Source organism: Corvus hawaiiensis, chromosome 15 (genome assembly GCF_020740725.1).
Source record: "Corvus hawaiiensis isolate bCorHaw1 chromosome 15, bCorHaw1.pri.cur, whole genome shotgun sequence".
Lineage (NCBI taxonomy): Eukaryota > Metazoa > Chordata > Aves > Passeriformes > Corvidae > Corvus > Corvus hawaiiensis.
The window spans coordinates 4,376,230-4,392,609 of NC_063227.1; the positions used below are offsets into that span (position 1 = coordinate 4,376,230).

Sequence of the window (16,380 nt, forward strand, 5' to 3'; positions counted from 1 at the left end):
GCTCATGAGCTAAATGATGAGCTGTTGACAGGAAAGCCATCATCTGAAGTGTAAGATCCTGAACTCTCCCCACTTTTCGTTTTTCTTTGGCGGAATTAATGCCCTATTTGCTTGTCTCTCAAAATCCATTCTGGCACGAGTACAAACCCTTGCCTGGTGGCAAGCAGTTGTCTGGATCCGAGATGCCAAGATTTGTGCTGACAGCTCCTTCTACACAATCTGAGTCAGGCTGTCACAGCTGGCCATTAGCGGCTTAAAAAGACACGCACGTACAACAAATAGCAGCACCTTTCCATTATTGAATATCAGAACCTGCTTGATTGAGAAATGCAATGACTTGCACTGCTCTTTACTTTAAATGAACACTGTCTCCAAACCCCTGTTCTCCTGCAGTGGCTGTTTATTTTATGTTGATAGCTTGCTCTTATTTAGGAGCTCAGGTCTAGAAGAGACTTCTTGTGCAAGGAGATCTAGTCCTGGATAATCCCAAGCATCACATTTGATAATCCTCCTCATTACACTGCATTTCTTTAATGAAAACAGTCCGTCATAGTTTCAATTTGTCGTTGCAGCCATTTGCCTTGTATGATTTTCTTGATGTGGAGGAACAAGCAGCAAAACTTGCCTTGTTGAGGGGCAGCACCACAACTAGAGCAGGGTAAAGAATGCTGCTCATCAAAAAGGGATTTTCTGAAGCTGTTTACCCTGCAGTGTTGCCTTTCCTGGTGACAGTCTGTGCAAATTCTGCTGACCTAGTGTTCAGTTTGGGTGCTAAAAGAGGGCTGCTTGCAAAAGTTACCATTCCAATTTAAAGTAAAACAGGATCAGACTGTTCCCCACCCCACTCCTGTATATGGGAGCAGGGCAGAGGAACTGCTTAGTCACTGATGGTTATTGCATATGTAATGCTGCCTTGTCTGGTTACACTGGGCTTTAAACTTGCTGTAGGATTAAACTTTGCACGGCTGAGCTTTAGTAGACCTTAGTCTGTGGTTTATTTTGGACAAAAGGCTGATAAACTTTGGCTTTCAGGGAGGAAGCCTGGAATCTGAGACCCACTATTATTCACTGACTTGTCTTTATGAGTTTACAGTCCACTGATGCATAACACTGAAGGAAATATTTTCAGTGAAATGTTTGCTTTTTTCTTTGGCTTTATAAAAGGCAATGTCTTTTCTTAGAGATATATGTCAGGGTCATATAGCTACTTCAGTGACCTGTGCATGGTCAGGAAATAGGCTGCATCAAAAATATTTCATTTTTCCATGAAGTCATTCTTTTGACCAAGACTTCCCCCCTTCTTCTTTCAGGGATCTGGGCTCCACTAACCACTGTTTGAGCATCAATTTTATACACAAACTGGATTTATTCCTGTGAGGGAGATTTCAACTCTATGGAACGTTTTCAGTATTTTTGTATTAAATCAAAACTCGTGGGTGACAGAGAACTTGTAAAAAAAACCCATTTATGCACAAGGGAATTTTCACATCTGGCATTTTTCTGTCCCTTTTTTGCTGTGCTGAAAGACGTGTCTCTTCCTCATTGCTCTGGTTGGCGCAGCAAGCCTGGCATGACGGAGGGACTAATCCTGCAAACTTTAATGGCTCTGACACAACAGATCTATGAAATCAGTGTTTGAAGTTTCAGGGTGTGCTTGCCTGTTTTGCTAGATTGGGCCTATGCAATCTCCGCTCTCTCTTTGGATGGGGAGGGGGGTGATTTGTCTGAGTTGGGAATACTGATGTAAATAAGTCTATGTTGGACCAAATGTGCAGATGTCGTATTTATACATACTACACCCTATTTATAAGACATTAATATCTGTTTCTCTTTCTCCACAGGTTCTTCTTGAAATTTTTCCTCAAATGTAACCAAAATTGCCTAAAAAATGCAGGAAACCCTCGAGACATGCGTCGATTCCAGGTCAGTCGGACACGCTTCCTCCTTTAAAAATCAGCAGCTGTTAGGGACAGAAGTACTTTGACCCAAACTAACCTAGTAATTCACTGGGAGATGCTAAAAACATAAGGTCACAAAATATTGCCTGAGGACTTCTTGTCACAGCAGAATTGGCAGGAAGTAGTTGGATTTTCTTGCTCTGGAAGAGAGCACTCTTGAAGACAATGTCATCTCCACCGGAAGGAAAAGCATGAAAAGGAAAAATCAGAATGAGCTCACTGTTGTTTTCAGTTATGGGGCTCCCCTGCTCTGAGATAATCCTCTCTGCGTGGGGAACTGTTCCTTTTCATGCAGACACAGAGTGAGCACCTTGTTTATTGGCTGGGGCACAGGAAGGTGTAAGAGCAGTTAATAAAATCAGACTCGTGGCTACAGTTGTTACTCCTGAGCAGTGGTAAAGACTCATAAATGTGCATTGATCGGGTGAAGATACCATTGGGTGTATTTGTCTTGGGATGTTTTGGGCTGGTATTTCCCCACTGTTGTAGCTTGTGGCATTGAGGCTTGGGAGCTGAAATATCAACACAGCTTCAGATGGCCAAGGACATTGTTTTTATGCTCCACCTATGTCGTGACTCATTTTGGGATGAAGAACATCACTGTCCCTTGGGAAGGTGGTCTGTACGTGCACTTCCCCAGTGCTGGCAGCAGAGTGAATTGGTGGCAATGCTGAGAAGTAGTTGCTCCAACCCTGTTATTGAAGACATGGTCCTTTGACTGTGGCAATAATGCTTTACCTGAGAATGTGCTGAATAAAAATATGGGGTAGAGAGTCAAAGGACCTTCTCTTTTGGTGGGAGGAGTGAACATAGCCCAGGGAGGAGACATGGAGAATCTGTCAGTGGGGCTTTGCCTCAGGGTTCTGAGGAAGAAACAAGAGATTTGCCCCATAGACCACATGAGTCTCTGGAGAAAGATACCTCTAAAATATATCTGCTTTCTGTAGTTACTCATGATCTTGTTTGCTTCTTTTCCAGCATTGTTGCACTTCAATAAAAGTGTTGAATGGTATCTAAGTGACAACATTATTTATATCTAGAATGTCTTTGGTTGAACTGCTTAATTGCAGCAATGCTGGAAGGCAGAAGGGTGCTATTTGCCTCTGAGCAGAGAAGTGCAGAAGTGAGGAGATGTGGCCACAGGGATTAAGTTAATCAGTGTAAAAGCTAGCATTAGCAAGGCAGAGCCCTTGGCTTCTCACCCCACACTTCTCCCTCTGTCACGTTTCTCCTGTGATTGGAGAGGGCATTATCAGGGAAAGAGAAGGTGGGAAAAGGACTCTCACCAGCACGGGGATTTAGTCTGAGCAGTCACCCCTGGGGCCTGTCAGAGCTTGCTTCACAACATGTTCACTCTGCTGGGGCTGTGCTCGCCCAGGCTCGAGGCTGATTTTCATGTGGAAATGCCTGTGCGTGTTCCCTCAGAACAGCAATCAGGAGCTGTGTCGGCGGGGAGGTAGGACATAGGAAAGGTTGTTGATCTCTTGACTTGTAAAGACGTTCTGTCATACAAACCCAGCTTCACAGCAGTTGAGCTTTCCATGTGTAAACAGAGACTGCTTAATTACACAGGTCATGTCAATTAGCGTGACCTCAGCATTTTCAAGAAATTAATCACTTTCAGCCGAGCGAACCACTCCTACTCTCATACAGGGTAGCATTGAAGCTCGCAGCGTTCTCTTCAGTGCCCAGGCTTATTGTTTTACAATAGCTGCTTTTGTTTCTTCCCTTTTCTTTTTTAAAATTTTGAACTTGTTGGTCTTTTAGCAATAGACTTCTTAAAATAAAACAGCTGGGCTCTACAGAGTCCAAGCTTCATTTATCATTTCTTAGGGTGAAAAGGACCAAGTGTACATGTAGTATCTCAATGACATGGTGCTCCTGGGTGTTTGAGGCAGTGTTGTGTAGGAACCAAGTGAAATCTGTGCCCCTGTGTTTGCTATCAGCTGCCTTTGAATTGTTGCCAGTGACTTAAAAGGTCTCCAGTGGTGATGTCAAAGTTCTGGTTAAAAACCATAAGAATAAGGTATTTCCAGATACTTTTAAATGGTACCATACTCAGTTTACACATACACAGATGGAGACATTCCCTTCCTTCATTCCTCTACTTGTGCTGGACTTTGAAGCTGCCAAAAGATATGTCCAACTTTTGGTCTGTCGTTCATCAGTCCCTAAAAGTTGCTGGAAGTTCTTAGAACACAGATTGTGGTTTTGATGGGAGAATCAGTGAAGGGTCAAGGACATGAGTCTTGCACTATCTAAGGACCAGCCCTGTGGAAAATCTCCTTTCTTAGTAGATTTTAGAGTTGGTGTGGGGTTTTTTTTCCTACAACAGGGAATTGTCTGATTATTGTCTGTTACAAGAGCTCTTAAGAAAGTACAGGGAGGAGGCAGCGTGTGTGTTGATTCTGGCGACCTGTGTGTGAAACTTCATTCAGGCTCACAATCAAAAATTAATTAAGAAGTTTTATCCTGAACTTTGCTTGCCAATGTAGGAGTGTGATAAGTCTAATATAAAAGCTGTTGTGGGCCTGGAAGGAAATAAATTTCTCTGCATGTCTGAGATGTCCAGGCATGTGACAACTGGAGCAGTGTGGAGTGCCAGCAGAGCGTGTGTGCTGGAGCAGTGCTGGCCCTGGCTGTGTTGGTTGTGTCTCTATTAGCACAAGGGGACAGTCAGGGAGGAGAAGTCAAGTACTACACAGCACTTCAGCTGTGCTTCACACTCCTTGCTTGTCCTTGAGAAAATCATTTCATCTCCATGTTTCATCAGCCCAATTGCACAAAGCATTAGTGCTGTTGTGTATTATCACCTTTGCCCAACGTTGCCTTTTTATTCCAGAAACCCCACAGAGCAGATGCTCAGTCTGGTTTTGAATTCTTCATCACAGCAAGTCATCATTCTTGATGGGATGGGCTGTAGTGCCCCAATTAGTGGTAATAATAATAATACTACTCTGAGTAGATGGTGTCATGAGTGAACTCTCCCCTGATTTGATCTTTCAGAACTAAAAACTCATTCATACAACCTGAACAGTTTTGTATGTTATTGTAATTAATGAAACCCAGGTGCCCTAGCTATCTTGTTGTTCTTGTTTTAGCACAACTGCTTGTAAACTGACACATGTCAAGTTTTAATTTAGAGGAAACTTTTCAGGCTGTGTCACTGAATAAAACCCCAAACATTCACTTATTATGAAAACCTTGAAAGTCACTTAGAGATTGCCATGCTGTTTGATTCTGTTACCACAGCCTCTCCTACAGCAGAGGCTGCTCATTTGCCTCCATGGGATGCTGCCACTCATGTTTGAATTGAAGCCACTTGTGTCTTATTGCAAATTTGCATAAGAGACAGAGATGATGCTTCATGAATCCCAGATAATGGAATTTGGACATGCAAGGCTCTATCCCCAGAGAAGGGAAAGGCAAAAAAAAAAAAGACTGAAAAATAGCAGTGAGAGCTGTGGCCCAATTCAACAAGGTAATTAAGTGCCCGGCCTGTCCTTGAGCACGCGAGAAAAATGACTGAATGTATTGTACTTATGTGCTCTTAGTTAGGCACCTTTTGAAGTGTCTTGTTAAATGGAGAGCGATTTTTAGTTACTAGAATAAAGAAGTCAACACATGGTAGGAAGAAGTCACCAAGTGGTGATGAAAATAAAGATGTGCTTGAGCCATTTATAGCTTTCAGGAGAGTGGCAAGCACTGGAGTTACATATTTAACACTTAGGACACACTTCAAACCTGGAAATCATCCTACCCAGATTTTCTCTGCCTTTGCCACTGGGTGTTGGGGACATTGCAAAAATATCAGATCTCTCACCATACACTGGAGAAAATTGAAAGCACAAGGAACATGGTATGTCTTAATCAGTGAGCAAAGCTTAATGGGCTGTGGTTAAAAATGAGGAGTTGTGCAATGCTTAATTTTGATATATTAGGTGAGGTACTATACCAAATAAACAGGCCGAGTGCTAAACGTGCATAAATAGCTTGATCTCCAGGCTCCTGGTCTCTGAATATTAAAAAAAAAAAATCTAAGCTCCAAAGTATTCACAAACTGAGCCATTTAATGGCAGGCAGAATAATCCACAGAGCTGGATACTTTACTGCATTCGATAGTGCCAACTTCATTGAAGAAAGTTGTAAACCCATGCGTTTCTTTCATACCTCTGTCTCCCCTGGTGTTGATACAGGATTTAAATTCAAAACCTATGAAGGGCTAAAGCTAAAGCTCAAAATCATTTTCCGTGTTTGCCTGTCTCAAATTAAAACTGTGTTTTGTTGACAAAATTTGGAAAGGTTTGAGATTTGGCAGACCTGGTTGTCCCTGTGCTTACATTAATGTGTCACCACCTCATTAATCATTTATTAAACTGCAGTGTGCCTTTCCCTCTTGCTACAGTCTGTATTTTAGGATGCCTTGGTGCCCATTCCACATATACTCTGGCTCTCCCCTCCCCCTAATTTTATGATTTCTCCACAAATTAGTTTTAGCATGTGCTTTAACTTGAACATATCCCAGTTGTTTCAAAATCTAAATGAGGGGAGTGTAGTATTTTTTTAGATTAAAAAATATGAATAGAACTTGTAAGTATGTTAAGTGCTCTGTAGCAATCCAAGTAGGTAACTGTGGCACACAATATTCGAGGTGCATTTTTTCACTGTTAATAATTAGAGACATTAATATTTCCTTAGTGCAGTGTGTGTTCAGTGTTCCTCTATTAATGAGAATTTTCATTTAAAGAATTGAGCAGTAAGAGCGTGTTGCTTCTTACAGGTGCACTATGAATAATCATTTTTTTTTCAAACAGACACATAAGAGGGTTTTTTTTTCTGCGTTTCCTGAGACTGGAAGCAGTTTCTCTTGGGGATTCCATTTATAGTTTCTGCTGCTAACGACACCAAAGAACCACACCACTGAGGTCTCTTCACAGTAAATCAAACTGTTCAGGAGGGAGGTAGGAAGACATTGTTAAGTAATTCAAAATACTATTGCATCAACAGTTTTGAAAACATGAGGAGGGGAAAATTAAATGTCATTTAACTCACATAAAACCTCACCAGGATTTTTCCTCAAGTTCTTACCTAGAAAGTTGCATGTATAGCAACAGCTACGTAGATACAGGATTTTCACAGGTTTGAGAACTGCCTTACTGTTACTACTCTTGACTCATTATTGTTCTATTTTTGAACATTTCTAAAAATGTTCAAAAGTTTTGGTTTCAGTGTAGAATTGATCAGCTTCAGCAGGAAATCTGTGTGAACCTATAGGGTTTTGGAATTGGGGAAAATATTTTATCTTGTAGCCATTGTTATTAATTGTAATTTTTTAATTTTCATATGCATCTAATCAGACCCTTAGAAGAAGACAAGGAGCTGGCATAAATCGTGGAGCTATGACAGGCAATGCCAAGGGTTTGGCTCAAAATCCCACTTGCAAAGAATTTACAATGGTTGCAAGTGCACAAATAAGATTGCAAACCCCAAGCCACTTACTATAAGATCATATTTTATTGAAAATATCATAAACTTATTCTATCCCTCAGGAATTCAATGGATAAATTACTTTTGAAATCCCTTTTGGAATTTTATATATAGGGCTTGGGTTTTTTTCTCTCCTTAGTTTGATTTCAGAAGACCTTATCTGTAGTATTTGGTGCTTTCTTTTTCCCAAATTTCCATCTGTAGGAGCTCTTGAATAATTTATTCTGTATTTTAATATCTTTCACTTAAAACATGCACAAAAATCTATTGCTTGGAATGCCATTCTGAGGGATGGGGTTAGGATCTTTTAGGTGTAAACTTTTCTCATTTGTATTCCTCTTTTTCAAGACAAAGACTTCAGGATCGGCTCTAGGCAGTTTAGTGTCTTTGCTTACTTTTTGAGTATTTTAATTGGGGGCCAGAAATAGAAAATTTTTCCTTTCACTTTTTTTTTTTCCCTAGCTCCAATTCAAGTGATGAAATTGAATAGTTGTAAGTGATCCTTTAAGTGTCCCCATTTGACCAACTTTGAGAGGCAGCAGCTTCCTGAGAGAGTTGAAGCAATGTTTGCCAATCCTTGTAAAGCATTTCACCTCTTCAGAGGCTAAAGCCTCTCAAAACCAAGAACAATTAAAGCGAGAGCCTTTCAGAGCGACTGGGGAATTCAGCAAAATAAATCAGAAATCCTCTGCCTTGGCTCTGGAGGCTTGCCTCATTATAAGAGCAGATCTATTAGCCCCCTTGCCATTGTCTTTCATTTCTCAAGTGAGGTGATTCTAATTAAATTAATCTGCATGTCAATCTATCGGTGATCAATCAAAAGGGCTGAGGTCCCCCTTTGCGGCACTGTGCTTGCGGCTGACAGGGGCTGATAATGGAGGAAGAAATAAACTGTCGAGCAAAGTTAATTAGTCAACATAATAGGTGGATTAAACAGGAGCTGCTGATTGCTGTTTCACATGTCGAAGCATGAGGTGGGAGCTGAAACTGCAATTAACAGACAATTATTATATTTGGTTGTAAGAGGTCGCATGAATAAACATATCTCTGTGGGTTTCAGTCTTTAATCCCTTTCCCTGTTTAATGTAAGGAGAAGTGTAGGTCATTTCTTCTTATTGTTTTAGTCAAAGTTCTTGGAGGCGACGCGTGCTCCTGGCAAACCAGCAGCCAGCTGAAGGCCAAATCTTTGGCTGGGTAAAACCCTGGGAATGCCATTCTTTTGTTGGGAAAAGGCTGTGGGAGGGGTGGCTGAAAGAAAGCCAGCCAGGCTGTGAGACTGCTTGGTCTGGATGGGGTAGGAGGAGATGTGGTGTGATGAGCTCACAGCTCTGCAAAAGACTTGTTTCTCTGTGATATTTTGTGGCTTATGTGCCCTGTGCTTGGACAGGGATTTCCTTTAGGAGCCTCAGGGTTGAGGAGTCCCTCTGGACACCTCGGAACAGCTGGGTCTTCTGCTCTGGACCCATTATTTACCTGTTTGTCCCTGCTGGGCTGGCTCCTCTCCCATCCTTGGCAGCTCTGGGGAGCAGAAGTGTCGGATCCTGCCTCCAGCGCAGTCCTGCTGTGTCTCCCTCACTTTGCCTCAAACCAAATCCCAGGTGTTGACATTGAGATAAGTTGAGAAATACAAATAATTCTAACACTGGATGAATAGGGTTGTGTTCTCCAGATCAAGACCCCACTGTCAAGCATGTGTGTGTACACAAACATGCCTATACGTACTCCTTAAGACAGAGCTCGGAAGAAATTTGGGCAAGTCCAATAACCTGCAGTGAATGTGCTGAGGGGAGAGCAGCAGAGAAGGGTGGGGGCGAGGCAGGCAACAACTCTCGTTACAACTTCACAAAATACACTTTTGTTTTCTTTTATTCTGAATCGATTCTCATTTGCAATGTCAACATCTCTATCTACTTCAGCGTGGAAACTGAAGGATAATTTAGGGTAAAACACAGCTGCCCTTGTATATAGGGGAAAAAATACTTAATAAAGATCCTCTTGTTAAAATGATGGTTAACAGTGTGCTGTCTGCCACACAGCTACAAACTCTGCAATTTGACTTAAAACTACATCAAAAGCTTTCGATGCCAAAGACCCACTCATCAATAGCGTCTCTTGTTGGATTTGTACAGCATAAGCACCAGTTATTATGCGAAATAGCTTCACAATTTTCTACAGCTCCCAGCTGTTATTTATTTAACTGAGTTTATTACACTCCTCACTTCTTAAAAAACGCATGGATATACCCAAATTTTCCTCCATTTTGCTCTTGTACTTGCAGGTCGTGGTGTCTACAACAGTCAACGTCGATGGCCATGTGTTGGCAGTGTCGGACAATATGTTTGTGCACAACAATTCCAAGCATGGGCGGAGAGCTCGAAGACTCGATCCCTCGGAAGGTACGCCTTCTTATCTGGAACATGGTAGGCAAATCATTTTCATTGGTTGGCATTGCTACTTTAAATGTGGATTTATTTGGTTTCTGTCTCTGGCTGCTGGTTTCAAAATTGTCCTGGAAGCGTTTATACCTCTGGGGCCAGGTATTTGAAAGGGACTGGCCTCCAGACCACAGGGGAGAATTTTCAAGTAGGCCTGCTCTCAATGTAGTGAAATGACAAACAAGTAAGCAAATGTGGGTGCAGAGGTTGTCCTGTGTCTCAGTGAAGTGTGGTGATTTCTTTTTTTTCATGTTGGTTGCATCTATTAAGCACCCAAAATTGAAGTCCGATCTTTTTTCCAGACTGCCCTGATTTTTGACTGTGCATCTAAAGGATGTTGCATATTTTCTGACGTGCTCAGCACCCAAGTTTTGGATTGCATTTTTTCTATCTATAGGGTGTGGAGCTCTCTAGGAGATTCATCTGTTCCTTTGAATTGCCCTAAATGAAAGCAGAGCCCTTTTGGAAATCCATCTGCTTATTCAAGCCATGGATGAATGTTCTTTTCTGGCTCCAGCTGTGCCAGCTGAGGACGTTGCTTTTCCCACAGCTGTTTGTCTCCCCTCCCTGCTCCAGGCTATTCTTCGCCATGGACATGCCAGCTAGGATGGTTGTGTGCTTGCTCCCTGGTCTCCTCCAGGCCGATGAAGTTCATTTGAATTAAGCCATTTAAATAATCACTCTTTGCCAATCCAGCTTGTTGCTGAAATGATTGAAGGAGAAATGGTGCAAGGCAATTTGGCTTTTCTGAAAGGACAGTAAACTCCAGCAAGGGTGGGATGGGGGCACGTGGCTGGAAGCAGCCTGGGGACAGTAATCTCTTCTGTAAGGTCAGCTGGTCCTGGAAGGGAACATCTGCTGGTGACTGTAGGTGCTTAAAATGGGAGTTGTTGAGTGCAAATGTACTTTGAAAAATCTGGATTTGATTAATGTTTTGTTTTGCTCTTTGTCCTCAAAGTTGATGACTACTGCTGAAAAACAAAACAAAAACAGAGGGCATTTCACTCCCCTCTCCCTGTTCCAGCTTGGCAGAATAGCTCTTTGTCTTCAAAGCTGTTTGTAATCCTAAATTCAATAGGTGCTTGCTCCCTCTAAGAGATGTGTACCCTCAGCTCCTATTGAAGTAGCTGAGTGTAGAAGGCACCAGTCCTTTATGCTGGTTTGTTTCACAAATATTTGCCAAGGATCTGATGAATAATTAAATAGATTTTTCCAAAGAGTTTGAAGAAACCAGATAAAATTTTCTCTGGGAAAGCAAATGCCACTCAGAAAAATGTTAACTAGATATGTTAAAAGAAATTATTAATGCTGAGAAGTGGGAAAATGTGTGGGTTTCTACTGCTCAGTGAATTCCTGTGGAAATACTTTTCTATTCTGTTTATGCTTTCAGGCATCAGTCCTGCAAGCACTTATGCATATATTTAAGATTATGCTCACATATGGTCCTGTTGGGATCAATGAGGCTTCTTGTGTCAGAGAAGCTGAGGGTATTGATAAGTGTTTGCAGAATCGGGTCTGTAGTTCACACTTACTAACCTAAAATTCTTAGCTCAGCAGCGTTTCCCATTATATAAACATAACTTACATCTGTATTTATTTAGCTCTAACTTTTTATGTAGGCTATGAGCCATTTTCAGCCATAATTCATGCTATAGAATTTTTTTTTTTCATCCTGCCAACAACCTAATTTAATAAACCACTGTCATAATTTTTACTGAAATTTATAAGGAATGCATGAACTCTGTCTTTATTAATTAGAAGAAGGCATTACAAAAGGAAACTTCTTTCTGTTCAGCTTTGTAATCTTTCCATTAAGTCTAGTCTTAAAAAAACAATCCTGTTATTTTTCTTATATTCCTACTAAAGTAGTTGCCATATTTTATTTTTTTTTTCTCTTTTTCCCCATTGCAGGCTTCTCAGTGCATGCTTTTGGTCGAGGCAATACTTAATTTCTCTTACATAAATGCCCTTATTCTCATGCATGGTGGTGTCTCATTTTACCACAGCTGTCATTCCCACTCCTATAACCTGAGGGATTCTGTTGGCAAAAAGCAACAAAAAAAGATAACTCTGCTTACGTAGCTGCACACACCTGAGTTACTGTGCTGATATTAAAAGTCAACATCTGCAAAATATCTCCATGTGTACATTTTGTGGGGAAGGTGATTTTTCTAATCGACTTTCTCAGGCACCTCTCAAGCAACCTCATAAAGCAACTGCTAGTAAATTCTTACTTTTGAATAGCAACCTTCACACTACAAAATTGTTCTCTTCCCAAAGGCTTGGTGGAGCCTTTCTTTTTAACCTAAATCCTTCAGTCTTGCTCTCCAGGAATTCTCTGCACATGTGAGTCCAACAAACAAGAAAAAAAATTTAAAAATCCAGTAACTGTTGTGATGTTATTAGGTATCTAAAACACTTAACTAAATAAATAAAAAGGAAAGGAAAAGGCTTAATGCTATTGAATTTTGGACAAGACCCACTGGAACAGATGACAGTTTCCTCCACTGAAATTAATTTTTGCTTTCAGTTCGAGTCACAAAATGTATTATTTTTCTTCAGTTTTTGGAATTTTTATTTTGGATAAAAAAAGAGGCAGTTTGTTTGCCTCTCATCTTCCCAGCTTTTCTGCCTCCCTCAGGGGAAGGACAGATTGACCTGACCAGTATCCATAAGCAAGGAGATGGGAAGTGAGCATAGTCATGGTTTGTCCCTGGTTCATTGCTCTGGTGAGCAACTGCTCATCATAGGGTTTTAAAATCTTGGATCTAATTATAACATACTCTTGACCAAATGTATTCCTATGGACTTTTCCAGATGTTTAACTTCTTAACACAAATATCTGATGGCAATAGAGATGAATGCCTGACTGTGAGGGTTGGGGAAAAGGGAAACAGGATGTAGCAAGGTGTGCTGGTTGTTGAGTTTACTTAGACAATATCCAGCTTATTTTTCCTTACAAGCTTGTGTTTGCTGCTCTGAAACGTGGAGTTGCAGTTTATGTGACACCTAAAAGACACTTTGGGTGCCAAAAAGCTGGAAAGAAAGCTGTGCCTCCTGAGCCACTCAGGAGCCTGGTGTCTCCACATTTGGGTTTCACCATCTCATTAGCAGGTAGCCTGGATTATTTTTGGGACATCCAACACACCTCTATTTTTATCTTGCTTGTCAGACTTTTCACTCAGTAAAGTGAAAGTTCCTTTTTGTAACTCCTTTCTCTGAATATAACCAGGACCCCAGATCATGGTTTCATATCCACACGCTGCCCCCTTGATACCAGTGGGTTAAGCAGCTCATCTTTCAAATAAATATATCTATCTTTTAAAAGTAATAGCTGGCAGAGGCCAATTATTATTCCATCCATCTCTGTGTGGTATAAATAGGGTAAGCCACAGTAATCTGTGGTTTTCAATAATTATCACTTTTTCATTCACAAATAGTTGGATCCTCACTGGTTTTATATTTATGGTAAACCAGAAAGCCGGTGTGGTTGACCTTTCCAAATTATATATATATAGCAAGATGTATAGTCGAGAGCCAACAGGCCCCAGTCAGTAGGATGTATTTCTGCTTGTAGTTCATCCCGGGGTGTCAATTTTAAAAGCAAAATCTTTCCAATGAAATTTAAGTGATGAACTTATAGAATGGGAGAGTTCTGGCAGGACTTGTAACAACTCTTTTCGAATTTACCAGCAATAAATCCACTGCTGCAAAGTTTCCAGTTAAAACTCTCATATCATTGCAAAGTAAAAAATCTTTTTTCTCCCCAAATCTTTTGAATGTCTTTACAAGAATGTAAAGCCAATTGCAGCATCAGTTTCTCTATTATTTTTCCTCACTGGCAGAATGCAATGCCCTCGAAAAATGATAGTCCCTGAGACCCTGTCAGTTTGCATGCTCTAACACTTTATTATCTAATGATCTAATATGCAACAAGGCAAAGAGGGGGTGCTTATCACCCTGACAGGATGCCTAAGAGAAGTGACTAAATTACTTTATGTACCATTAGCACTAGCTGCCACGGTGAACTCACTGTGAGCATTTATGCAAATATTCCTGAATACATTCAAGTGGCCTTGTCAGGAAGACGACTGACAAGCAGCTTAAATGCTGGGGTTTTTAAAGGGACAGTTTTATTTCTTTTTTCTTTTCCTTCCTCCTCCATAGGAAAGCACTGAAGAATTAGGTGACGGTGAGGTTTGCTGACGATTTGGTTCTGAGTCAGCTCAACAGCAGCAGCAGATGAAAGATGCAGGGTAGAAATAGACACAAATGATAAGGAGTGATGTCAGGGTTTGCAGGTGGAAGTGGAGATAACCATGATTCCAAAGCAATGCCCTACTGTTATTTTAAGATGAAATATACATAAATCTGTGTGTATATATATCTAAAATAGGTCATTATGTAGCAAAACCATTACTAGTGGTTGCCTTAAACTGGAGAGGATAGTGGATGGCTGGATTATTTGATCACTCTATTGTGGTACCTGAGACAGTCAAGCTTTTACAATGTTGTTTTAGCTCGTGACAGCAATGAGGGACTCCAACCGTTTGTCTGCAGGTGCAAAACTTCCCACAGGAAATAAAAAGTAGTAGTGGCTGTGCCTCAGCTGGACATGACAGGTAGATCCTCTTGTCAGCAGTGGGGCATTTAAAGAGCTTTTCTTGCCAATCCTGCCCATCCCAGGCCATCTGAGAGCTCTCGGTGACTGCACAATCACAGATTTTCTGCTGAGTCCTCAGATTTGAAAGCAAAAATGATTTCTAGGCTGTGCCTTAATGAATTAGGTATTTTCTGTTTAGATTATTAAAAATGGAAAAATTTCCCCCCACCTTGTAAACTATTTGGAGAGCATAATATATAAAATAAAGCTTTGAGACTGACTGCCCTTTGGTCTCATTTCTAGTCTGACTGTAACAGAATTGTTGAGCACAGACATTGAATACTGTGAATTTAGTTGCATGTGGTGGGTGATTCCTGAAAGAGACTCAGAAATCTGGCCTAGTGACCTCCTTCTTGTGCCCTAAGTGGCTTTGGCACAACTTTAACCACTAAATTTTGGGCAGTGTGTAGAGTTGTGACGGGGATGCACCTATCAGCACCATTTTAACCATTTTAACACTGAATTCCTTGGTGATGCCTATCTCTGGCTGATGAAATTGTTACTCCAAGACAGAATACTGACTGAAGCAAAAATTTTAGCAAGTTGAGACAGGTTAATCTTCAAAACTTTGTACATTTTACCCTTAGTTGGTATAGGTTCAGGTTATTCATCAAAGTTAGGGACTACTGCATTAAAACACTAGCTGGGTTTAAACAAAGAAACATTAAAGTTTGACTTGTTTCCTCCATGGGTGGAAGCACCTGTTATGGTTTAGTGCTGAGCTTAATAATGTTTTTGTGATTATATGAAAAATATAAACACACACACTTTTTCTGCATCATATCATTCCATATAGAGAAATGCAGTGGGCTTGATTTATTATTTAGAAGGGAAATATTGAAAAAAAATATTGGGATTCTACCACTCTACTTGAGGGGATCTTGTATGTTATTCTGAGTTATGTCTGCTTTCTAATTTATTTTCTATGAAGGAAGAATACCTTGGGTTGTTGGACATCTCTATGCATACACAGGGGAAAAAAATGTGACTTTCAGAACATTGCACAACATGGATAGTAATAACAGTAAGTGAGCCTTGATATACTGAAGGATTGCAAAACTTCAAGCTGGAAATAATTTTCTTTATTTTTGCCAAGTTGTCTTTTTCATATCGGTTCCTTCATAAATGCAGTGACTCATAAATTCTGGCAATTTTTAACATAATGGCTTGTTATGTGTTCTTGGAGCTTGACCTCACTGAGTGTGTAATATTAACCTTTTCGCTACCCTGTGGACTTACTCTGTTCCACAAAATGAGGGAATGGTTGGGGCTGGAAGGGACCTCTGGAGATCATCCAGTCCAACCCCCTGCTAGAGCAGGTTCACCTGGAGCAGGTCACACATCATCCCATCCAGTCAGGTTTTGAATATCTCCAGAGACTCCCCAACCTCTCTGGGCAGCCTGGTCCAGTGCTCTGTCACCCTCAAAACAAATTTTTTTCTCATAATCAGATGGAACTTCTAAAACAAGTGAGAAGACCAGGACTGGATTAGTTCAGAATGTGGACTTGGGTGGAGTTAGAGCATCTGTCCCTCTGAAGAACAAAACATGGCCAGAGAGTTAAGATGCTTTACTTGAGAGAATTGGTAGATAAAGACTCATGATGATCCCAACAAGATTTAAACTCTGGGAAGCACTGAAGTAAGTTTCCAGTACTGTGGCAAGTTCTCTGTGGGTTGCAAATGTTGAGTAAGGATGTGATATTTTCCCAAAAAATGTATGCCAGGCCAGGGAGAGGCTAAGGTTTGAGTAATTCCTCACATGGGAATTGCTGGGTGAGGTTCTCTGGTGGGTGCTATGCAGAATTGTCAGGCTGGGTGATCAAAATGGTCTTTTC

General features: G+C 40.9%; 1 protein-coding gene across 9 annotated transcripts in view; it reads left to right on the forward strand.

Moving 5' to 3' along the window:
• Window positions 1–16,380, forward strand: part of EBF1 (EBF transcription factor 1) — a 271,179-nt gene that overhangs the window by 169,243 nt on the left and 85,556 nt on the right. For 5 of the 9 annotated variants that reach the window (XM_048319834.1, XM_048319838.1, XM_048319835.1 and 2 more), the window contains exons 7-8: window positions 1,842–1,923; window positions 9,724–9,865. In XM_048319834.1, coding sequence (XP_048175791.1) covers window positions 1,842–1,923; window positions 9,724–9,865 — 224 coding nt within the window. The remainder of the gene's footprint in view (window positions 1–1,841; window positions 1,924–9,723; window positions 9,866–16,380) is intronic. The other 4 variants (XM_048319836.1, XM_048319840.1, XM_048319837.1 and 1 more) reach the window with 1 other exon arrangement.